At 37.3% G+C, this 25948-nt stretch overlaps 1 protein-coding gene across 1 annotated transcript in view; it reads right to left on the bottom strand.

The window, feature by feature from the left end:
- The window catches only part of LOC144577638 (uncharacterized), a 191514-nt gene that overhangs the window by 130598 nt on the left and 34968 nt on the right, over positions 1-25948 (bottom strand). Inside the window, exons 2-3 of the mRNA XM_078336978.1 lie at positions 9027-9145; positions 3290-3414 (exon numbers count right to left, since the gene is read on the bottom strand). Of these exons, the coding sequence (XP_078193104.1) occupies positions 3290-3414; positions 9027-9145 (244 nt within the window). The remainder of the gene's footprint in view (positions 1-3289; positions 3415-9026; positions 9146-25948) is intronic.

Below are 25948 nucleotides of genomic sequence, written 5' to 3'. Positions count from 1 at the left end.
CAAAAAACATAAGCTAGAAGAGACAAAGAAGTAATATCTTCCACATTCTTCAGAGAAACCTTGGTGATACCAAGCCCTTACTGTTGGACTTTCAGCCTCCAGATCTACATTCTGTTATTCTAAACCACCTAGTTTGTAGCACTTTACTTATTTATTTATTTGTAGTCAGGGTTCACTCTGTCACCTAGGCTGGAGTACAGTGGCATGATCATAGCTCACTGTAGCCTCAATCTCCCAGGCTCAAGTGATCCTCCCACCTCAGCCTCCTGAGTAGCTGGGACTACAGGTGTGTACTACCACGCCTGGCAAATTAAATACATATGTATTTAACATATATAATATATATCATACTGTATCTTATATAGCATATATAATATGTATTTAATATATGCTATGTGGTATACACAATTATATAATATATAAATATATATTTGTATTTATATATTCACATATGTATACCTATATATTTTACATACATACATATATAGAGATGGTGTCTCACTATGTTGACCAGGTAGGTCTCAAAGTCCTGGCCTCAAGCAATCCTCCCATCTTGGCATCCCAAAGTGCTGAGATTACACGTATGAGCCACCATGCTTGGCCTAAAAATATTTTTTTGTAGAGATGGGGGTCACCCAGGTTGACCAGGCTGTTTTCAAACTCCTGGGCTCAAGAAGTACTGTGATGTGATTACGTGTGTGAGCCACTGCACCTCATCTGTAGTACTTTATTATAGCAGCCCTCAGAAATGAATACAGTGCCCAGTTCGTCATCTTGGTTTATGAGATGGCTTGCTACTGATGTCAGAAGACAAGATAGGGGCCTTCGTGACTTCCTGGAATACAATTCTGGATAAGCCATCTGTCTGGGGATTTTTACATAATAAAGAAACAAGTTTGAATCTTGAAGCAAGTGTCATTTAGGGTTTCTATTACTCACAGATAAACCTAATTCTGATACAAGCCATAAACCTCGCACACTAGGTACTACCAAAGGCCGTAGTATCTAATTCTAGTCTGTATTGACTAGCCTGGGTTTCCACATATTTTCAAGTGGAAATTGTTATAAATTTGACAAAGTTAATTATATGTTCTAGCCTTGCCAAGGAAGACAGTAAAATTAAGATTGCTGGAAATTAGAGACAAATGCCTCCAGGGTTGAAATCATGGGTTATTATGATTAAAAATGATACTTACATAGCACAATGGACTGTGGCATCAAATAACCCTCGAAACCAATTCCAACGTTTTGCCTCACTAGCCAGCTAAGTGATTTTGAATAAGTTATTTCACATCTCTACTCCTCGAGTTTCTCATCTATAAAATAGATGATAAAAAGGGCACATTAAGGACTGCTTAATTTATAATGAAAAGCATGAGTGAGACAATGATAATGACTTATAGATTGTAGAGGGTATTAAAGGAGAAATATACATCACATGTTTAACAGTTGCAGACACATAGTAAGTTTCTTCCTGTCGCTAGTAGAGGGTTGTGACTGCAAGTTGTCCTGGTTCTTGGTGTTTTGACAAAAAATTGGACAAAATGCCCAGCAAAGCAAAGAAAGAATGAAGCAACAAAAGAACGAAAGCAGGGATGTATTGAAAATGAAAGTACACTCCACAGTGCGGGAGCAGCCCAAACAGCAGATCAAGGGCCCAGATACACAATCTTTTTGGATCCAAATATCCCCTCTGAGCCTGGTGAGTAGACAGCCTGAGCAAAGATCACCCTCCTGGAGAGAAAAAATTATGGACAAGAAGTTGTCATTAAAATTAAGTCATGGCAGATAGGCCAAATGAATATTGTAGTGATTTGATCCCTTTATGAATCTTTGATTGACGAATGTGTGGAGATCACAACTAGTGAGCAAAGGAACAATATTGGAATTGTGGTTAAATAAATGGAAGAAAATATTATCATGTTAGAAGCCTCAGAAAAAGTATAAATAATGGCTGAGTTCAGCAGAGAAATCAATTACTCCCACATGTCCCTTCTCCAGAGACCTGTTTCCCTATGACATAAAAATAATGTGTATTCTTAATATTAAACTTATACTGAATTTTTAAAAAACAATTGAGAGGACTGCTGAGATCAGGTCCAAAATCATATAATCTACATATGAAGTAGGTTGATTCCAACCTACCATTCTAGCCACATCATGCCAAGAACACTTTTCCCAACATGTACTATTTCTAGAGCCATACCAGGTCATTCAATGTTTCCCTCAACGTACCCTGCACTTTCACAGCTCAGTGCCTTTGCTCTAGCTATTCACTGCCCTACAATACCTTTCTTTTCCTCTCCATCCCACACATTCTTATTACCCTGGAGAACTATGTCTCATATCACCCTTTGAGACATAGTTCTCAATGGTGATAAGAAGCCTTATCTGTTGAAGCCTTCATGACTCACTTATCCAGGAGACAATTTGTCTCATGCCGCTATGATTTGCCATTACATTATATCCTAATTATTTATTTGCATGTCTGCCTTTGGGCTGAGACAGAGTAGCCATTGAAAGTTACTTTTAATATTCTGGTGCTTAATTAAGTAAATTGGCTAAAATGCAAATAGGCTGTGATGCTGCCTTTAAAGCCATTATAGCTGTATTTTGTTCTGCAGTCTATCTTACTGTTTTCCTTCTGCATTGATTCCCTCACAGCTAAATCTATTTTGTTACTTTAGGACCCAGACAGAAAACATCCCTATGCAAGGTTGAATAACGTTACCTGCCAAAGAAGAAGAAGAAGAAAGAAGAAGGAGGGGGGAGGAAGGGAGGAAGAAAGAGAGAAATAAAGGAGAAAGAAAGAAGGAAAAAAGGAAGGAAGGAAGGAAGGAAGGAAGGAAGGAAGGAAGGAAGGAAGGAAGGAAGGAAGGAAGGAAGGAAGGAAGAAAGGAAGGAAGGAACAAAAGAAAGGAAAAGAAAAGAGGTGGTGGGTGCCAATGTTGTATATCCAAATCCACAAAGAACCTTTAGAGAAATTTTCAATTCTATGTGCATTTTCCAGAAAATGCATGTTTTTAACTGGTTAACTTTCATTTAACTTTCCATCATAATGTACTTCAGTCACCATACTCCAAATTCAATGCATTTCCTTAGGAAGCAAAAAAATCTAATTTTTTTCTCTATGAACAGAATGTTTTTGGCAATTGAAACTTGACACATAATAATGTTAGTTAAACCCAATTTCTAGTTCTTTCAAAACAAATTCCCAGATATTGTGTTTACAATAGAGTTAGGATCTCAGAGACTAATAGACCCATCAAGGGACTATAAGGGAACCCACCTGGGTTTCTTTTCTTTTTTTTTTTTTTCCTTTCTGTTTTATTTTCTTTGTTTCTTTTTTTCATTCTTTCAGTCTTCCTTCTTTCTTTTCTTTCTCTCTTTGTCTTTCCTTCTTTCTTTCTGTCTCTATGAAACAGTTAAATAGCAAAATTAAAAACATAATTTAAAAGCTCTTTGAAGTTTCATGGAACATACCCAAAAGTTGTTAGCACCAAAATGAAACAGATTGGATGTTGCATTTAAATAAACATCATTCTGAACTTGAACTTTTGACATTTTATTTCATAATACATTTTGAAGAAGTAGACTAATTATTCTCATTTTTCTCATATAAAACAGGTATCAAGGTACAAGTTTTCATTTTGTAAATCAACCAGCTCCTTCGAACAAAGTGAGATCTGATACTAATTTTCAAATGAGCTTATTCAACAACTGTTTTCTGAACAAGATACCCTGTTAGACATGGGGAAAGACAATAAAAAGTTAGTTTTACATGTCTTGAGAATTACCAACTATGTTCCAGTCAGCAACAGAAAAAAAAAAAAAAAAGGGAGTTAGCCTCTAGTAAGAGACTAATCTATGGGAGTGGAGCAGAGATTCAGATTTAGCTCAGCTGCAGATGCTGGGAGATGGCCCAGTGAATTGGCAATGCTTAGTATCTGGAACTTTGCAACAAACAATTTGGGGTAGCATAGGAAAGTAGCTCCTCAGGTGCTCTTTACAAGGAAATAGGAACACAGATGGAGTCTTGCTCTTGCCCAGGCTGGTCTCAAACTCCTGGCCTCAAACAATCCTCCCACCTTGGCTTCCCCAAGTGCTGGGATTATAGGCATGAGCCACTGCACCTAGCCTGGAACACTCTTAATCACGAGATGCCTAGTGAGTACAGTTCAGTTTCCCAAGCGTTTACTCCAGAAAAACAAAGAGAGCCAGTAACTCAGGTCAGTAGTACCAGTGAAATCAGACAATTGATGCAGTCATAATTTAAATCAATAGTATCCAATAAGAGTAAGGCAAAGTGTCAGGTTTTCAGAGAATAGACAAGTTTCATAGAGTGACAGGACCCAACTATCAAGGTGGATAACCCATCATTAGAACTGAGGCACAAAGTCAGAAACCAACTTAGAAATAAAAATCATGATGCTGCATCAAAGAATGCTTTAGATGACTCTTGCCTCTCTTCAATATTAGCCCTGAAGGCTGGAGTGAGGTTGAGTGTGCCTTGGGATTGAAGTGCAATGAGAGTGGCTTTCAGGGAGGGAGGGGACAGTGGGGGAGTGGGTGTCTCGCAAAATCAGCAATCAGTTCTGAGAACTGGTCCCTATCCTTATTACTTATACTGCAAGACTGAAAGGGGAAAGAGGTAGATGGTACTCAAGAGGAAATATGAATTACTGTTTTGCCAGAGTAAGGCTTCATGGATATTCAGTTGGCAAGAACAAAAGCTGTCCCCTACAGTGAGTTTCAACACATTGTTATTGCCTTAGGAGGGATACAGAGTAACACAGAGTAAAAAAAAAAATGATGGTATGTATTCTGAGATATTTAAGCTATAGATCTATTCAAAATAATTAACTTATATGTAATTTATGTGGACTTCAATGTATTGAACAGGATTAAAGCCTTCACAGTCTCATTGAAAGTTCTAAGTGAACTTTGGACTGATAATTGAGTCCCATGTACAAATTTAGTAATGAATTTTGCTCTCAATTCCCTCTCCACCTAATGAAACCTAAAGTATAAAGCTATAAGCAAATATTTGTGGCTCATAGTATAGAGAACGTGCTTCAAGAACGTGTAACCTATTTTTGCTAGTCTGCAAGGCCAGTTAAGCTAATCAATGGCACCAAGAATAAAGACATATTTGTGGTCAAATTTATGGCCATTGGCCATCAGGTCCAGGAGTAGAGAATGGATTCATTCTATCATAGCAACCACCACAGCCTAGGACTCTGATCCCAAAATAATCCCCACCTTCTCTTTACAGCCATTACAGATTTCATTATTAGCGAATAGCTTAAATTTTAGTTCTCAATCCAAAGTATTCTTTTTTCAAAATCATACCTTCTTTTCTCTGAGTTGAGACCCAGAAGTAGGTTATAAAATCATTTCAATGGATTAAAACCAGAAGTTTTAATTAAACAGAAGACAATAAAATAGAACTGAAGAACAGAGAAGAATGAAACATTTGTTTCATGTACGTGTGCTAGGTCTTGATATCAAATATGTTTCTTTCTGTGAATTGCAGTTAAAATATAAGTAAGATGACATACCTAGACAAATATAGACATAGATATAGACATGGATTTACAAGATAAATGGCTAGCTAATTCTCCCCAGAATGCTATGACCAACCCCATGGGAGATACCCTCCTTTGGACTTTTGGCATCTACAGAAATATAATCACAATAAAAATGACTACTTTTGGGCCGGGCGCGGTGGCTCACGCCTGTAATCCCAGCACTTTGGGAGGCCGAGGCAGGTGGATCACAAGGTCAAGAGATCGAGACCATCCTGGTCAACATGGTGAAACCCTGTCTCTACTAAAAATACAAAAAATTAGCTGGGCACGGTGGCATGTGCCTGTAATCCCAGCTACTCAGGAGGCTGAGGCAGGAGAATTGCCTGAACCCAGGAGGCGGAGGTTGCAGTGAGCCAAGATCGCACCATTGCATTCCAGCCTGGGCAACAAGAGTGAAACTCCTTCTTAAAAAAAAAAAAAAAGACTACCTTTAACAGCAGGGGTAGCTAAAAGTTAAAACAGACTGAACAGGTTACCTAAATTTTCATGCAAAGTTTGAAAGACAAACTTTAAACTTAAGCCAAACTTCTTCAAACTTAATTTTCTCATGTTTAAAAGTCAGGATAATTTAAAAGAATATCTAAGTTCTCAAGATACTTGATTCTGTTCTATTTTATTCTTCTCTTCTGCCAACCCCAAACTTGAGTATAGTCATTCACTTGCAACCAATTCTAAAATAGATGTTTTGATACAAAATATTTACAAATGTCTTTTTCATTTTAACAAAATTTCTTTTTCTGCCATAGAATGAAGTACCATTCAACAAAGAAAACATAGAAGAAAGAAAAAGAACTCTTAATCCTACCATTTAAAGAAAATAGTGAATACTTTTCTAAGTAGGATAAATTTTTAATACTTTCCAAAAGATTAACTTATTAGGACAAGTTAAGAGATCACAATAAGTATGGTCTTCTGTTTGACTTTATACATCTTTAAGTTATAGAACTATACTTTCTGTTAAAATGAAGAACAAATCAGTATAGCATTGCAGTGTCAACCTTTGTGTTGGCAGAAATAGCCACTGATAATTTCAGAGTGGGGTGAATGCTAGAATTCCTTTTAAATAGAGTATCAGCTGCATAATTCTCTTCTGATCTCACACCCAGTTGTGCTGATCTTCCATTTTCCCTGCCCAGGCACACAGTGGAAAGATCAGAAGAGAATTCTCACAAGGAGTCAACTTGAGCCTGCACTCCCATTCTGCTCAAACTCCCGTTTAAAGATAGAAATGAAATCTAAGCAGGGTGTGGTTCCACTGTGGGATGTGAGCTTGGCCAGAGCCTTAGCATTGTTATCTCATCGGTTTAATCCACTCCCTGAGCTCTCAAAGTCCTATCTCTGATTCATTCTTTCTCAGTCCTCTGAACCTTGAACAGAAAGAGCTGGCATTTTAGAACTGGATCAGAGTAGCAGGTACCATCCAAATCCAGTCTTTGTTTTGGCCCATAAGCTCCTACATCCTCAGGCCTCTGTCTATCACTGTGACTTCCTCTCCTGCCAGCCTCACCTTTCATACACTGCCCATCTCGTGGGCTTCAAACAGATCCAGCATACTCCTGTGGCACGTGCTGTTCCCTCTGCTGGCAAAGCTTGTCCCTTAGGTTTCTGCATGGCCTAATTCAGATCTTGCCCTACTTGTCTTCATAGCACTTATCATTATTTCTATGGTTATTTCTATTTGTTCATTTATCTCTGTCTCTGAATACATAGAACATAAGCTCTATGAGGGCAGCAATTTTGTTTGGTTCACTGCTACATCTCCAGCACCTAACACAGCTCAAAGGAGGATCCAGATATTATTATCAGGACATGGTCTCTTTATTTTTTTCTTTGGATGACTTCATTCTCAGATCACCAGCACCTCACAGGGCTACATGCTTTTTCAGTCACATCCAGCAGAAAAGGGGAGAAATTATCCATACACACGAATTAGGGAAGGGGAAGCATATTGCATTGCCTCTGCTTGGAATATACAGTATTTTTGAACCAATCAGTGGAGTTATGGTAATGTAAAGTACCAGTTCTCTGAAGACTCTTAGAGGATGGCTTGGGGTCAGCTTTACAGTAACCAACTGTGCCATGGAGAAAGGGAGAAATTCACCAAAGGGAAATCTGTTGAAGTTCTTTCCTAGGAGTACGAAAAGTTCACTACAAAGAAGCAGCAGGCCCAGGCACGAGGGTGCCACCCTGAGTCTGACAGTCTTGCAGCAAAGAAATAGGCATGAGGTCTAGATATGGTTCCAGTCCCTTGGAGCATATGGCAATGGAGTAAGACAATGGATTGGGAAGTATGACTCAGTCATGAGTCAACAGGATTAAGAACTGTTGCTAACACTAAGAAAAGGGGAAAGATCTCAGATGATGTTCAAGTGGCACCAGCCTCAAGGCTGATTTGATATTAAGCCCTCAGATGCTTCCTTGAATAAGAACGTGGTTGGTTTTAGTGAAGTCGAGGATGTGGCAGCATTCAGAGAGGAATTAGGCAATGTAAGAGTATTTAAGAGGCTAGATGAAGAACGATTAGCATAATGATAAAGTTCAGAGTGTCACCATGGAGACGCATTTATTATTCTGTTACTACCCTAGGTCTTCGATATCTCCTCAGTACTAGCACTTTATTTTTAATCATGCTTTAGACTCTTATATTAAATGTGTGTTGGAAATATCTATAAAGGTATGCCACAAGTACCCCAACTTCAGACTCCTTGCCCCAACCAATAACATATTTCCTCCAAATTTGATTTTTTCTCCTGTCTTGCCAGTCTCAATTAATAGCAACTTCATCAAAGCCTGTTCATCATCTTTTTCTCCCTGTTCATCATCTCTTTCTCTTTATATCTCTATTTCTCCTTTCATCTAATCAATCATTAAATCCTTCCTCTTAGACCTCCTATGTATTGCTTAACTCCATCCCCTTCCCTCAGACTGTTGCCCTGATTCAGGCCCTTATTATCTTTTGTACTTAAATTTTCCTCAAACTGGATTCCCAACCTAGAGATGTGCACTCATGAAAACCATAGTCCACATTGTTCTTCGGTGTTTCCATAGCATTCTGTGCCTGCTTCCTACTTTACATCTGCAATATCATATTGCAATTATGGGTTTATGTGTCTGTCCCACTAATACGGAGTTTCTCAAAGGTGGAAATTCATCTTTGAATCCTTAGTACCTAATACAGTGTCCATTGAGTGGACAAAATCATCCAGTGCTTATACACATAAAGGCAAGACTGTATCAATAAATACTTTCAATTCTCTGTTAGTCATATAACCAGACACAGAATGCCCTTATTAGTGCCTTGCTCTGGGAGCACTACATGAAGACTTTTGTCTAGATACTTAGAGTACAGTAGATCAGACTTTTTCTGAATTAGAAATAAATTCAGAATTTCATAAATTATAATAAATTACATTATACTGGTGTGGTGACACATACCTGTGGCCCCAGCTACTTGGGAGACTGGGGCAGGAGGACTGCTTGAGCCTGGAAGGTAGAGGTTGCAGTGAGCCAAGATCGTGCCACTGCACTCCAGCCTTGAGTAACAGAGTGAGACTCTGTCTCAAAAAAAAAAAAAAGAAAAAGAAGAAGAAAAGATTAAGAATAAATTATATAGATAAATCAGAATAAAGTATGTAAATAAATTTAAATAAAGCAGAGAAAATTCTATCTTACTGGAATCTTTTACTGGAGTATTTTTTTGTTTGAAAGGAAATCTCACTCTTGTTGTCCAGGCTAGAGCACAATGGTATGATCTCAGCTCACTGTAACCTCTACCTACCTGTTTCAAGCTGGAATTACAGGTATCTGCCACCTCACCCAGCTAATTTTTGTATTTTTAGTAGAGATGGGGTTTCACCACATTGGCCAGTCTGGTCTCAAACTCCCAACCTCAGGTGATCCACCTGCCTCAGCCTCCCAAAGTGCTGAGATTACCGGTGTGAGCCACCAAGCCGGCTTGAGCCACCACATCCGGCTGATACACTTTCATTAGTAATTTACTGATGCAATGGCCTGTGGTTCTGTAATATGCACATTACTATTTGTGATGATCAAAGAAAACATTCCAAATTCAGGCTGTCCCCCTCAAGTATAATTATCAGTAGCCTACTTTGCACCATCACTTGGGAGAAGATCCAGAGAATCTCTGGGTGTCAATTTAAAACGCTACCATCATAGTCTAACTTCATGTAAGTCATCAATCGAAAATCCAAGTAGACACAGTAGCATTCTTATCATAAGCTGACAATGAACTTTCTTCTGAATTTTTTGATTAATAGTCTTAGCTACATGCAATAATTTTGGCCCACCTACTTAAATGATACTCTAATTATGTAAGATAGAGAAATATTAAATCACGTTACTAGGTTACCACATGTTTATCATCATTTTGATTGTGATGTGACCTGCTTTATTCAAACAAGAAACATTACATAATATGTTTATAGGCATATGATTTATAGTAAAATTGCTCAGATGAATCTAATGATAGGTTCTAATTTTAATAATAAATTTTTCTGAATGTGCTGCCTTCTTCCTCTCCTTTGCAGGAAAGTTAACTTGAAAATACAGAAATTTAGGCTGGGCACAGTGGCTCATGCCTGTAATCCCAGCACTTTGGGAAGTCAAGGCAGGAGGATTGCTTGCAGCCAGGAGTTTGAGGCCAGCCTTGGCAATGTAAAGAGACTTATTTCTCTACCAAACAACAACAAAAAAGAAATTTAATTAGACAGGCATGGTGGTGCACACTATAGTCTCAGCTACCTGAGAGGCTGAGGTGGGAGGATCCTTGAACCCAGGAGGTCCAGGCTGCACCCCAGCCTGGGTTACAGAGCAAAACCTGCCTCAAAAAAGAGAAAGAAACAAAGAGAGAAAGGGAGGAAAGGAGGAAGGGAGGAAGGGAAGGAAAGAAGGAGGGAAGGAGGAAAGGAAGGAGGGAATGAGGGAAAAAGGGAAGGAGAATTTGCTCAAGATACAGCCTTGGTGTTGTGTGATAAAAAGACTCTAGGTGATGAATGCTTTACAGAAATAGATGATCCAAAGTTTAATCAAAGGGTCGTCTGGAACAGGAAAAAGAACGGGAAAGAAATAAAACTGCTCAAGCTACAGATAATGTTGTTTTGAGACATATAGTTTGGAAATAACCAAATATGCAAAATGTACTATGAAGTCATTTCAAAAGATTTCAAGCTTAGTTCTCTATAAATAATACGAAGCCTTGTGTATTATTTTGTTAACTTTCTCTTAAGTAGACACAAATACTTGGTGTATTATTTTGTGTTTACTTTCTTTAAAGTGAACATAAAATGTGTTTACCTTGTAAAACTTTATTAATCTGTTTACTGATGTATGCACTTTTCCATATGTATGTTATACTTACATTTTAAAAGCTTATTTAAAAAATGCACACCCTCTAACACATTTAATACGCACCTGAGATAATAATTCTAAACTATCAATGCAAAAAAACTCACTATTTCTTATCTTTTTCTCAGCATGGATCTCTTTAATTCATAAAACAAGCTCATTCATTCACAGCAAGAACTGACCATTTCTATTAATGATCCATATTGTGTCTGCATGTGTTAAAAGTTAAATGAAGGTAAGAATTATAAAGACAAGACCTCTGTCTTTATAATTATAGCATAACCTCTGTCTTTATATTAGAGCATAACCTCTATACTTTACTAGACACCCAGCCTATATGAGGTTGAAGATATATTACAGCTTAATGTGTAAAGATATGGACTTTGGCCTTTCAGATATGCTATTGTACAGTGACTCCTACTGATGTTGCACAGTGCGTGTGTGTGTGTGTATGTCAGAGAAAGAGGTCCTCTCTCTGGCTTTTTCTTTCTCCAATGAGTCAGTGGTGTTAAGCCAATAAAATTAACATTCCTATTTCACTCATTCTGTGGAAACAAGTTCATGTGCCAATGGGTGTGCCTGCTAATACTGGTGAGGCCTTCACCTTCCCCAAAATGCAAATTGTATTAATTTTCCCAATAAGCATTCAACAAATATTCAGTGATAGTGAGTCTTTTCCTCTCTTCTTTTTATAGAAAAGGGGTTTCATTATGTTGCCCGGTCTAGCCTTGAATTCCTGGGCTCCTCACGTGTACCACCAAGCCTGGTTATTTCCTCACTTACGTTTTACAATAGCTTGCGATTTTCTACATCTAATATTCAGCATTTTATATGCCAGAGAAAGACAAATGAGAATACTTCAATTCTGAGTTAAAATGAAGGGTCGTAAACTGGTAGATCACAGAGCAAATTATATCCAGCAGGTATATTTTGTTTGAAAAACACAATGTTTTTAAAAATTACTTAATTCCCAGAATTAAATGAGTTAAAGGTTGTTTTGTTTTTTTTTTAAGTCTAGATTTGGGCCATGCTTGCAATCTGAATACTTTGGGAGGCTCAGGTGGGCAGATCACTTGAGGTGAGAGATAATGTTGTCAGGAGTTTGAGACCAGCCTGGCCAACATACATGATGAAACCCCATCTCTACTAAAATTACAACAATGAGCCAGGCATGGTGGCAGGCACCTGAAGTCCCAGCTACTGGGGCAGCTGAGGCAGGAGAATTGCTTGAACCTGAAAGGCACAGGTTGCAGTGAGCAGAGATTGTACCATTGCATTTCAGCCTGGGAGGCAGAGTGAGACTCTGTAAAAAAAAAAAAAAATCTAGATTTGGAGTTTCTTTTGAAATCAAAAGATCTAGAAATATTGTACTTGTATAACTATATGAACTGAGCTGAGTCCTGCTACCTGCTACTTCCTCTAGAATGAATGTAAACTCTTCAGTTCAAGAATTTTCTCCATGCAACGTACAGCCTACTTCATCATTTATATTACCTGCCTGACTCCTAAAGACATTTCAGGTTGTAATCCCTGGTTTTCATAGTTAGTATAATTTAATTATCTGGTGAATTGTTCAATTAAAATTTTATTTTCCTCTCCTATTATGGAGGATATTCATATTTTAACTAAAGTATTCTGTTTATTGCTTTTAAAATGAACATTTGAAGTGTTGTATAACCCCTTAAACAAAAAGAAAACAAAATCCTTTTTATTGGTTGTTTTTAAACTAGAAAATCAAGTTTAAATAATCAATGGATTATCAGCTGCTTTTTAAAAATATATTTTTGTAAGTTCAAATTTCCATAGTTATTTATCCCTGTATTAGAAAAACAGACTTAATGGTAGCTGACAAATGGCATTATGCTCATATACAAGGCATGGCATATTTCCATGAATACAGCCCAAGATCTAGGCACCCAGCTATTAATTTATGAATGTATTTATGTGTATACAGATATCCTACCTTTTATTTCTTTAAAAGTTATTTTTTTTTAAAAAAAGCAATCTTTTGGGTTTTCCCTTGAAGCATGTAGGAAGGTCTCCTCATGTTAAATGATGGGGAAATATAAAGAAAACTTTCTTTTTTCACTGACATTTGGTACAATCATTACATCCACTATAAACTTTTCTGATGTATTCAAACATTACACATAGGGAAAAACTGGGCACATGAATATTCCATTATATGTCCATCTTTTATGATAACTTGGTACTTAGAAACTTAGCAAAACAATCTGCTGAGAACAGATATTATGCTCAAGTTTTACCTTGAGGCACTTCCCTAAGGCTTAGTTAGGAACAAGATTTTGCATGGAAACATTGAGGCATCCATAGCTAATGTTAGTGGATTCAGCCTACTATATTTAAGAGTGAGGCATTTAATTTTTGTCTCCTTATAAGGATGCAAGAGCTTAACCTCTAATTTTTTAATATTATCAATATTTATTTACTGTGCATAAGACAGCTACATGCTTATACGCTAATATAAATATTTTTGCCAAATGAAACATTTTACTAGTTATATAACATAAAAATTATCATAGTCACACAAATTATACATTACAAACTTTCCTTGATAAATTGTGTTCTTTCTTCAAAAAGGTAAATTTACCTTAAAAAAAAATTCTTCATACCAATGAAAACTTTGGGAAAGAACTTGAGAAATTTACCATTTATTATCTACTACCTCCTACAAAGATGGTACTACCACCCACCTTCAGTAGCTTTCAGTCATTCACCCTGGATGAGGGATGGATGTGTAATGATTTACTTCCTTCACCCATTCTCTTTCCATCTTTATTTGATATCTTGGATTGCAAGGTGGGCTGTAGATTGTAGTCAGAGAATGAAAATAATTCATCCATTCTCAGTAGGGAATTGAATCTGTGACTTGGAACTCTAACCAGCTGAGTCAACAGGCTAAGATAATGCTGTTTATGCAGAGCGTGCATAATTTTCCCTTCAAGCTGAATTATCCTAGCCTTCCTATCATCTCTCCCACCATTTTTCAATGCTCCTGATTAGTCATTCTTTCTCAATATAGAAAAGAAACAAGTCTTCTTTTAATATTCTCAGAGTCTGAAACTTGGTATGCTCAACCACATCCAGAGCTTTTCTTTTCTACAAATTCATATGTTAATTTTGCCTCCCTCACCATTGGTTAGTATGGTTTACCCACTCTTACGTACAGACCCTAACCTGGGAACACCCAGAAGTAGAGAAAACAGATAATCAGAAGTGCCTGTTATTGCTTTTTATGTAAACGGTGTTCTCCCTACATACCATATTACCACTCTAAGGATAAAGATTGTTATATTATTTCTTTATGGATCATAGTACATAGAACATGCTTAAACATGTTTGCTGACTTAATAAAGGAATATAGGGAATCTCATGGCATAGAGTAGTTCCAAAACTTTAGTGTGCAAAAGAAATCACCTAGAGGGTTTTTCTAGTCTCGAACCCCAGTTTCTGATTCAGAAAGCTGGTTGATGCCCCAAAATTGGCATTTTTAACCTGTACCCAGATGATGCTGTGGCTGTAAATCCAGGAACTGAGTACACTGAGAACTACAAGCTTAGACCAAAACTGTGAATTCTTGTTAAGACTATAGGGTACTCTATTTACATATGCAGTAAAGTAAACATGCTTCTTTACCTTTAGCCTAGTTCTTCTACCCACATATAAAAGATAGAAATGCTACCAAAGATTTAATGTGATTTGTAGCAAGACTAACATAAATTGGTTTCTTCAAACTGTATAAGAAAATCTACTTGGTTATTATTTAATAGCAACAATTCTGCTAACCAGTAGGAGAGGAAAATGATAGTTTAAAGGAAGGGAAACAGGAGGGTGTTTCTGGAAACGGCAAGGGTGGAGTTGCCAGTGGCAAAAACAGGGCAGTTTTGCTTAGAAGCTTTGCTGCCTGTCAGCTCTAAAAGCGTGAGCCTGAATTCTCTCCTCTCTCAAAACAAGACACAGCTGCTCTGCCATCTCCCTGACTTTCTCTCCTCCAAACTGAAGACAGCCCTTAGTTTAAGCTCTCTTCACTTTGTAGGAAAGGAACAAAGGATATACTTCTCTGCTATTTCGCTTAAGCTTAAATGTAATTTAAGAAAGGTGATTTTTAATGTCATTTGCTAAATCCAAAATGCCACAGCAATGTAACAACATCGAATGACAAGTGATCCAGTTAGAAGTCCAAAGAACATTTTAAAAATCAGTGTTAAAGATTAAATTACTTTCATGACAAGGGAAGTGCACATCCAATGAGAATTTAATGTAGCAAGCAGCTGAAAGGGATCAGTGGAATCAAGCAATCAAAATGCCCGTATTTAGACAAGAACAGTTTCTTCTTCTATTTAAAAAAAAAAAAAAAAAAAAAAGGACATCAGTTCTAGGTACAGCTCAATGTTTCTCAGGTTTAAATTGCTTTTTTTATGTTGAAATTGGAATTGTTTTACCGTATAAGAATATTCCTTTAAAGTTGGACATAATGCCCAGACCAGCAGCAGCAGCAGCAGCAGCAGCATATTCTTTCTGAAGGAATAAGGCTCTCAGCAAAAGCTGAGGGAAACAACACCTGAGTATCTACCTTCAAAGCTAAAAGGTCCTTCAGGCTTCTTTGATTAAACTCTTTGCTAGCTATACAAAAAAAACTCCTTTTTGGCAATTTGACCTGTTTCCTCCTGGTATCATTTAGCTGGTTCTTTTTATCCTTCTTTTTCCTGTAAACTGGGAATTGGGTCTAAGAGCTTGATTAGATTTAGATTAAGCTTTGGCCACAGATACTTCATACTGATGCTATAACTGAATGATCACACCGGGAGTCACATAGCTTCAACTTGTCTGTCAGTAACACTAGTTTTGATCACTATTTTAAGTGATGAGTCTCCACTGTAAAGGCAAGGTTTTTTTCCCCCACTTTGCAATTATCAGGTAATGTGAGGTGATACTTGGACATACTATGTGAGTATCCCCCTCCCCATCAGCTTCTCACCTAATGATTTTTGCTTCTTTGCCTGAATCAATACTTCATTAGAGATTCCAAAATGATGATTTTTCTAATTATATTATTTCTTAAATATTAAAAAGCCGACATTCTTTTGTAAAAAAGAGGTTTCGCACATTAACTGGTTTCAACAGTTCTTTCAAAAAATGACATGGTAAATAATTTCTTACCTATTTCCAGAATAAGATGCTGATATAAATGTCTCCTCCACTTGTAGCAAATGAGTTTCTCTCCCTCTCTCTCTCTTCTCAGAACTCATGGATTTTTATTTATTCAATGTTTTATAATCATTTAGTTATTCTTTAGAGATTCTTAATTTGTTCCAAATTTGGTCAATGGAAGCTGCTTCAAGCTAGCTCCTATGTTTGAAGACTTCCTGCTTCCTGGCACAAGACACTGCAGGCTCTATTTTTACCTAACTGCCTCAGACTTTGAATTAGCCATTTCTTTAAGGGAACCTAATTCCTTCAGAGGTATTTCCAATTCAAACACAACATTACATGCTTTTTTGTAAGTTATTTGATCTCATACTTACACATTATCCTTTCCTTACACTGAAAATCTTGTCTCCTTAAATATTATGTATTTTTTTCCAAAAAAATATGCAATAATGGTTTAAAAATTGTAATACCAATATTATATTAACAATAAAAATCAGAGATGCTTATGGTTTTTTTCTTTGTTTCTTTAAGGTTTTTACTTATTAGCGTATATCTTACTAAGACTAGGATGCACAAAGTATGACATTCACTGGAAATATATATTTTTTTCTATGTATGTGGTTATGTTTGCAATATGACATATAGCAAGACTTATTTATTTCTCTTTTCAGTTTTGGAGATTCTTGGTTTGAAATTAATCTTCTATTATTTAATATATAAAATATTTACATGATTCAAAACCAAAACTATCTGAAAAGGCATACATTTATTTATTTTTATTTGTTTACTTTTTTTGAGACAGAGTCTCCCTCTGTCCCCCAGCCTGGAGTACAGTGGCATGATCTGAGCTTACTGCAGCCTCTACCTTCTGGGTTCAAGCTGCCTCGGCCTGCAGAGTAGCTGGGACTTCAGATGCCCGCCTCCACGCCCAGCTAATTTTTTCTGTTTTAGGAAAGACAGGGTTTCACCATATTGCCCAGGGTTGTCTCAAACTCCTGAGCCCAGGTAATCTGCCCGCCTCAGCCTCCCAAAGTGCTGGGATTACAAGCATACACCTCTGTGCCCGGTCTGATTTCTAAATCTCACATAATACTCTTTCCCTTTCACCCCATTTCAAAAATCACCCCATAGATAACCCTTTTTTTAGTTCATTGTTATACTTCCAGCGTTTCGTTGTGCAAAAGTAAACAGAACATATGCACCTTGATTTTTTTTTTAACTGAGCCATATATCTTGGAGATCTTCCTCATTTTTTAAATAACTATATAATAATTTAAAATTTGGCAATATCACAGTTTATTCAACCAACTAGACCCCGAATTGATTCCTTGAAGTAGGATTGCTGGATCAAAAGACAAATAAAATTGTAATTTTTCTGAATAAGATTCTGTATTTTTTTTAGGTTTTCCAGAAAATTCCAATAATCAGCCAAAGTTGATATCCAATAACCCATATTTTGATAGCCATAGTCTATTGATTTATCAAAGCCATAAGTTTTAATTGACCCACTACCTTGAGCTAGGTATTATGGGAGAATACAAAAAGCTATATTCTCCTTCTACCCTCAGTGAGTTTCTAAAAGGAGTTGTCCTGCCCTAATTTCCTGAAGGAGGCAAGATTAATCTGCAAAGAAAACAAATATATCTTATTTAAATGTAGCCATTTCTTTTACTACCACCAATTTTCACAATGGAAATTGGATATGCAGTACTTGGTAAATTTTATACTTTACATCACTCAGAGTGCTAAGGGCTATAATGCAATTATGATCTTGAACCAACGATCTTTTACTCTTATGGAGAAAAAGTCGTTTTCTACAGCAAAGATTTTTAACTTGGACAGGCCCCATTAGTGAGCTGTGAAATCAATTTAGCATGTGGTAAACAACAAGAAATAGAATAGAATAAAAAGTATCAGAGTGCATTCTAAGTAGTAAAGGTTTGTATTATTTCATGCAAATATTTATATCTATAAACACAGACACATCTGTAAGAATAATTAAATGATATAAAATTAATTTCCTAAGATATACTGATTGAAAACTTTGAGAAGCACTATTCTACAGGACAAAAACACTTGTTTTGTTTGAGTAATGGCTACTCAATTTTTACATTTAACATTATTGGTCATATACTGCTACAATTTAATTTTACAGTCTAGACATATGCTTATTTGGGTCTGGTATTATGTAATAAGTTTTGCTCAATGATTTTTTTCAGTTTTGATTTTTTAAATTACTCTTTTTAAGCTTATAAAATAAAATATTTTTAAAGCACAAATGACAAACTGGGAGCAAAACTTACTCAGTAGCAAATTTGGGGCCAAAATAATGTGTGTGTTTGTTCAGTCATTTTATTTTGTTTTATTTAGGCAATCTAGTCAGCCCTTCATATCTGCAGATTCAAACTGATGATCAAAAATATTCAGAAAAAGACAAAAACAACATTATAACTATAAAAAATAATACAAATTAAAAACCAATACAATGTACAATAACTATTTATATAATATTTACTTTGCACTTCTTATTACAAGTAACTTGAGATTATTTAAAGTATATGAGAGGATGTGCATAGATTGTAGGCAAATACTATACCATTTTATATATAAGACTTGAGCATCTGAAGATTTGGATATCTGCTGGGGTCCTAGAACCAACTCCCCTGAGGGAAGATTAAATTTTAAGTTCAAACACAAAAATGAGAAATTTTCACATAAAAATTAGGGGGACTGGGCGCAGTGGCTCATACCTGTAATCCCAACATTTTGGGAGGCCAAGGTAGGTGGATCATTTGAGGTCGGGAGTTTGAGGCCAGCCTGGCCAACATGGTGAAATGCCATCTCTACTAAAAAATACAAAAAAAAAAACAGCTGAGCATTGTGATGCGTACCCATAGTCCCACCTACTCAGGCAGCTGAGGCAGAAGAAAACACTTGAACCCAGGAGCCAGTAATTGCTGTGAGCCGAGATCATGCCACTGCACTTCAGCCAGGGAGAAAGAGTGAGACTCTGTCTCAAAAAATAAAAATTGAATTTTCATCTTCTCTTTTAATTTGAACTGGGGGGTGAATCCCAAGATGGCCGAATAAGAGGCAGCTCCGGAAAGGAGCTCCCAGCAAGAGAGATGCAGAAGCCTAGTGGTCTCCAAAATTCCAAACAAGAACAGGAGATCTTCGCCAGGCTGAAAAGCCTCGGCAAGCTGCCTGAACAGAGCAGAACAGCAACTTTGGCTGGCGTCCCAGCTGTCAGCATAGATCCAGGCAGAAGCACTGGCTGATGCCGAGAAAGCCAAAAAGCCAGTGAGATGGAGCTACCTGCCCCCCAGTAAGAAGTGGAACTGCAGTAAGAAGGGGAACTGAACACAGGGAAACAGCCCAAATGGCAGGACGGGTCCCCCCCATCCCCACAAAGCCCAGGAAGCTATAAAACTCCCACTCCAGAGTTATGCACCCAGAACATCAGTTAAAGAGTGACCAGGACCCATCAAGCTTGGTGCGGGGAACGGAAGGTGCCATTGCAAAAGCCGGCCTAATTTTCCTGAGTAAATAAAAGATGCAGCAGTTCCACTCAATCTGTGGCAGCCCAGCAGCACCTCTGTAGGCACAAAAAGGAAAGGCCACATCCCCAAGCAGCTACCTGAGAACAAAACTATATAAATCCAATGAGATGGGAGGAAACCAGCACAAGAAGAAAGAAACCAACAAAACCCAGAACATCTCTCCCCCACCACAGGATCACAACTCTTCACCCACAAAGGACAAAGCAGGACGGAGAACAAATCTGACGAATTGACAGAAGCGGGCTTCAGAAGGTGGGTCATAACAAACTTCTCTGAGTTGAAGGAACATGTTCTATCTGAATGCAAAGAAACTAAAAACCTTGCAAAAAGGTTAGATGAAATGCTAACTAGAATAACCAGCTTAGAGAAGAACATAAATGACTTGCTGGAGCTGAAAAACACAGCACAAGAACTTCATGAAGCATACACACATTTCAATAGCTGAAAAGATTAAGCAGAAGAAAGGATACCAGAGATTGAAGATCAGCTCAATGAAATAAAACGAGAAGAAAAGAAAAGAGAACAGAGTGAAAAGAAATTAACAAAGCCTTCAAGAAATATGAGATTATGTGAAAAGGCCTAATCTACACCTGACTGGCATACCAGAAGATGACAGAGAGAATGGAATGAAGTTGGAAAACACTCTTCAGGATATACAGAAGAACTTCCCCAACCTAGCAAGGCAGGCCAATATTCAAGTCCAGGATATACAGAGATATTTCTTTAGAAGAGCAATCCCAAGGCACATAATCGTCAGGTTCACCAGGGTTGAAATGAAGGAAAAAATACTAAGGGCAGCCACAGAGAAAGGTCGAGTCACCCACAAAGGAAAGTACATCAGACTCGAGTGGCTCAGCAGAAACCCTACAAGAGAGAAGAGAGTGGAGGCCAATATTCAGCATCCTTAAAGAAAAGAACTTTCAACCCAGAATTTCATTTCCAACCAAACTAAGCTTCATAAGTGATAGAGAAATGAAATCCTTTATGGACAAGCAATTGCTGAGAGATTTTTGTCACTACTAGACTTGCCCTACAAGAGTTCCTAAAGGAAGCCCTTTAGGGGCATGAAAAGGAAACATGAAAAGGAAAAACCAGTACCAGCCACTGTAAAAAAGAACCAAATGGTAAAGACTCATGACACAATGAAGAAATTACACCAACCAAAGAACAAAACAACCAACCAGTAATAAAATGGGAGGATCAAACTCACACATAACAATATTAACATTAAATATAAATGGACTAAATGCCCTAATCAAAAGACACAGACTGGCAAATTGGATAAAAAGCCAAGAACCAATGGTGTGCTGTATTCAGGAGACCCATCTCACATGCAAAGGCACACATAGACTCAAAATAAAGGGATGGAAGAAGATTTACCAAGCAAATGGAGAGCAAAAAAAAAAGAAGGGGTGGCAATCATATTGTCTGATAAAACAGACTTTAAACCAACAAAAATGAAAAGAGAAAAAGGCATTACATAATGGTAAAAGGATCAGTACACAAGAAGAGCTATCTAAATATATATGCACCCAATACAGGAGCACCCAGATACATAAGGCAAGTCCTTAATCACCTATAAAGAGACTTAGACTCCCGCACAATAATGGTGGGAGCCTTTAACACTCCACTGTCAATATTAGACAGATCAACAAGACAGAAAATCAACAAGGAAATCCAGGACTTGAATGCAGATCTGGACCAAGTGAACTTAATAGACATTTATAGAACTCTTAACCCCAAATCCAAAGAATATACATTCTTCTCAGCACCACATAGCACTTACTCTAAAATTGACCACATAATTGGAAGTAAATCACTCCTCAGCAAATGCAGAAGAACAGAAATCATAACAAACCGTCTCTCAGACCACAGTGCAATCAAATTAGAACTCAGGATTAAGAAACTAACTCAAAACTGCACCACTTTATGGAAAATGAACAACTGGCTCCTGAATGTAGACTGGATAAATAATGAAATGAAGGCAGAAGTAAAGATGTTCTTCGAAACCAATGAGAACAAAGACACAACATACCAGAATCTCTGGGACACATTTAAAGCAGTGTCTAGAGGAAAATTCATAGCAATAAATGCCCACATGAGGAGCAAGGAAAGGTCTAAAATCGACACCCTAACATCAAAATTGAGTTAGAGGAGCAAGATCAAAAAAATTCAAAAGCTAGCAGAAGACAAGAAATAACTAAAATATGAGCAGAACTGAAGGAGATAGAGACACAAAAAAACCCTTCAAAAAAGTCAACAAATCCAGGAGCTGGTTTTTTGAAAAGATCAATGAAATAGAGAGACTGCTAGCCAGATAAATTAAAAAAAAAAAAAAAGAAGAAGAATCAAATAGATGCAATAAAAAAACGATAAAGAGGACATCACCACTGATCCCACAGAAATACAAACTACCATCAGAGATTACTACAAACAACTCTATGAACACAAACCACCAAATCTGGAAGAAATGGATAAATTCCTGGACACTTGCACTCTCCCAAGACTAAACCAGGAAGAAGTTGAATCCTTGAATGTTAGACCAATAACAGGGATTGAAGTTGAGGCAGCAATTAATAGTCTACCAACTAAAAAAAGCCCAGGTCCAGATGGGATTACAGCTGAATTCTACCAGACATACAAAGAGGAGCTGGTACCATTCCTTCTGAACTATTCCAAACAATACAAAAAGAGGGAATCCTCCCCAACTCATTTTATGAGACCAACATCATCCTCATACCAAAACTGGGCAGAGACGCAACTAAAAAAGAAAACTTCAGGCCAATATCCATGATTAACATCGACACAAAAATCTTCAATAAAATACTGGCAAACAGAATGGAACAGCAAATCAAAAATCTTATTCATCATGATCAAGTAGGCTTCATCTCAGGGATGCAAGGCTGATTCAACATATACAAGTCTATAAATGTAATCCATCACATAAACAGAACCAAAGACAAAAACCACATGATTATCTCAATAGATGCAGAGAAGGCCTTCAGCAAAATTCAGCAGTGCTTTATGCTAAAAACCCTCAATAAACTAGGTATCGATGGTACATATCACAAAATAATAAAAGCTATTTATGATAAACCCACAATATCATACTGAATGGGCAAAAACTTGAAGCATTTTCTTTGAAATCTGGCACTAGACAAGGATGCCCTCTCTCACCACTCCTATTCAATGTACTATTGGAAGTTCTAGCCAGAGCAATCAGGCAAGAAAAAGAAATAATGGGTATGCAATTAGGAATAGAGGAAGCCAAACTGTCTCTATTTGCAGATGACATGATTGTATATTTAGAAGACCCCATCATCTCAGCCCAAAATCTCCTGAAACTCTTAAGTATCTTCAGCAAAGTCTCAGAATACAAGATCAATGTGTAGAAATCACAAGCATTTATATACAACAGCAACAGACAAACAGCCAAATCAAAAGTGAACTCCCATTCAAAATTGCTAGAAAGAGAATAAAATACCAAAGAATACAACTAACAAAGTATCTAAAGGACCTCTTAAAGGATGACTACAAACCACTGCTCAATGAAATAAGAGAGGACACAAACAGATGGAAAAGCATTCCATGCTCATGATTGGGAAGAATCAACATTGTGAAAATGGCCATACTGCCCAAAGCAATTTATAGATTCAACACTATCCCCACCAAGCTACCAATTGCCTTCTTCACAGAACTGGAAAAAAAACACTTCAAACTTCATATGGAACCAAAAGAGAGCCTGCACAGCCAAAACAATCCTAAGCAAAAAGAACAAAGCTGGAGGCATCATGCTGCCTGACTTCAAACTATACTACAAAGCTATGGTGATCAAAACAGCATGGTACTGGTACCAAACAGAGACATAGACCAATGGAACAGAACAGAGGCCTCAGAAGCAACACCACACATTGACAATCATCTGATCTTTGACAAAACTGACAAAAACAAGGAATGGGGAAAGGATTCGCTGTTTAATAAATGGTGTTGAAAAAACTGGCTACCAATGTGCAGAAAGCAGAAACTGGACCCCTTCCTGACACCTTACACTAAAATTAACTCCAGATGGATTAAAGATCTAAACATAAGACCTAACACCATAAAAACCCTAGAAGAAAACCTAGGCAAAACCATTCAGGACACAGGCACAGGCAAGGACTTCATGGCTAAAACACCAAAAGTAATGGCTACCAAAGCCAAAAGAGACAAATGGGATCTAATTAAACTCCAGAGCTTCTGTACAGCAAAGGAAACAATCATTAGAATGAACTTACAACCAACAGAATGGGGAAAAAATTTGGTAATCTACCCATCTGACAAAGGGCTAATATCCAGAATCTACAAAAAACTAAAACAGATTTATAAGAAAAAAACAAACCCATTCAAACGTGGGCAAAGGATGTGAACAGACAGTTTACAGAAGAAGCCATCCATGAGGCCAAGAAACATATCAAAAAATGCTCATCATCACTGGTCATTAGAGAAATGCATATCAAAACCATATTGAGATACCATCTCACACGAGTTAGAATGGTGATCATTAAAACATCTGAAGACAACAGATGCTGGAGACGATATGGAGAAATAGGAACACTTTTACACTGTTGGTGGGATTGCAAATTAGTACAACCATTGTGGAAGATGGTGTGGCAATTCCTCAAGGACCTAGAAATAGAAATACCATTTGACCCAGCAATCCCATTACTGGGTATATACCCAAAGAATTATAAATTGTTCTATTACAAAAACATGCACAAGTATATTCATTGTGGCACTGTTTACAATAGGAAAGACCTGGAACCAACCCAAATACCCATCAATGATAGACTGAATAAAAAAAATGTGGCACATATATACAATGGAATACTACACAGCCATAAAAAACGATGAGTTTATGTTCTTCAAAGGGACATGGATGAATCTGGAAAACATCATTCTCAGCAAACTGACACAAGAACAGAAAAACAAACACTGCATGTTATCACTCATAGGCAGGTGTTGAGCAATTAGAACATGTGGACACAGGGAGGGGAGCATCACACCTGTGGTCAGTCGGGGGGGGCTAGGGGAGGGACAGCAGGGGTGAGGAGGGTGGGGAGGGATAATGAGGGGAGAAATACCAGATATAGGTGATGGGGGGGATGAAGGCAGCAAACCACCTTGTCATGTATGCACCTATGCAACAATCCTGCATGATCTGAACATGTACCCTAGAACCTAAAGTACAATAAAAAAATAGTTTGAACCATCTAGAAAGTGTTGGAGACAGGTCTTCCACTCCCCAGTTTGCCATAGTCTCCCTGTTACATCCCAGCTCTAAGACTGTCACTTGCTCTGACTGCCTTGCTCTTGGCCTATCCCACTCATTAATTTTATGTAGTCTGACAGGCACTTGTGTTTATCAAACCTGACTAGCTTCTACTTTAAAATAGAGATAATAGCTACACTCACCTCATTAAATTGCGGAAAATAAATACTTTATCATGTACAGGGTTCAGAACAGTACTACAAATATTATCTATTGTTACTGTGGTCAGATTGCAAACATATGAAAACTCCAAAATTGATAATTTAGGCAAAGGGCTCTTAGACCATGACAATAATGTAAGTAAACTCTCAAGTTAGGATACAACATCAAGCTTAATGTTATACAATAAATATGTAGGAGGTTCTTTTCCAGATGCAGGCCTGAAAACCATGGGTAAAACAACTCAGAGTTCTTTGTAGAACATTACTAACATCTGCTGCTATGCATTCATAAAGCATTATGTCTCCCTGGTCATCACATGTTACATCATTTACCCAACCAACTCTTCCCTCACTGTCACATTTGTTCAACTCTCTATTTGCTTGGAGATCACATTCCTACTTTCTCCTTGCTGTACAATTTCTGGACCACCTGCTCCATCAGCCTGAAACTATCTTCACTTGAGCTCCAAGAATACTGAGGAAACAGTGTATTCATCTCTCGATATCTAGCACTGAGGTATTTATCTGTGGATAGGATATACTTTATAAATGTTGCTCAAATTGAATTGGATTCATTTAAAGGAAATATTGCCTAACCTACTGGAAATTTTGTAGCAAAAATTCCTTCAAGCCTCAACTTCCACAAACTTCTGATAATCTTGTGTTTCTATATGAAATTAAATCCCTATGATATGGTAGCTGAGTTGCCAGATATAGCATATAAACATGCAGTGCATCTAGTTAAACTGGAATTTCAGATAAATAACACGTCTTTTTAGTATAAGTATGTCC

Source organism: Callithrix jacchus, chromosome 9, assembly GCF_049354715.1.
Source record: "Callithrix jacchus isolate 240 chromosome 9, calJac240_pri, whole genome shotgun sequence".
Classification (NCBI taxonomy): Eukaryota; Metazoa; Chordata; class Mammalia; order Primates; family Cebidae; genus Callithrix; species Callithrix jacchus.
The sequence above is the reverse complement of the archived record's forward strand: the minus strand, read 5'-3'. Positions and strand labels throughout refer to the sequence as shown.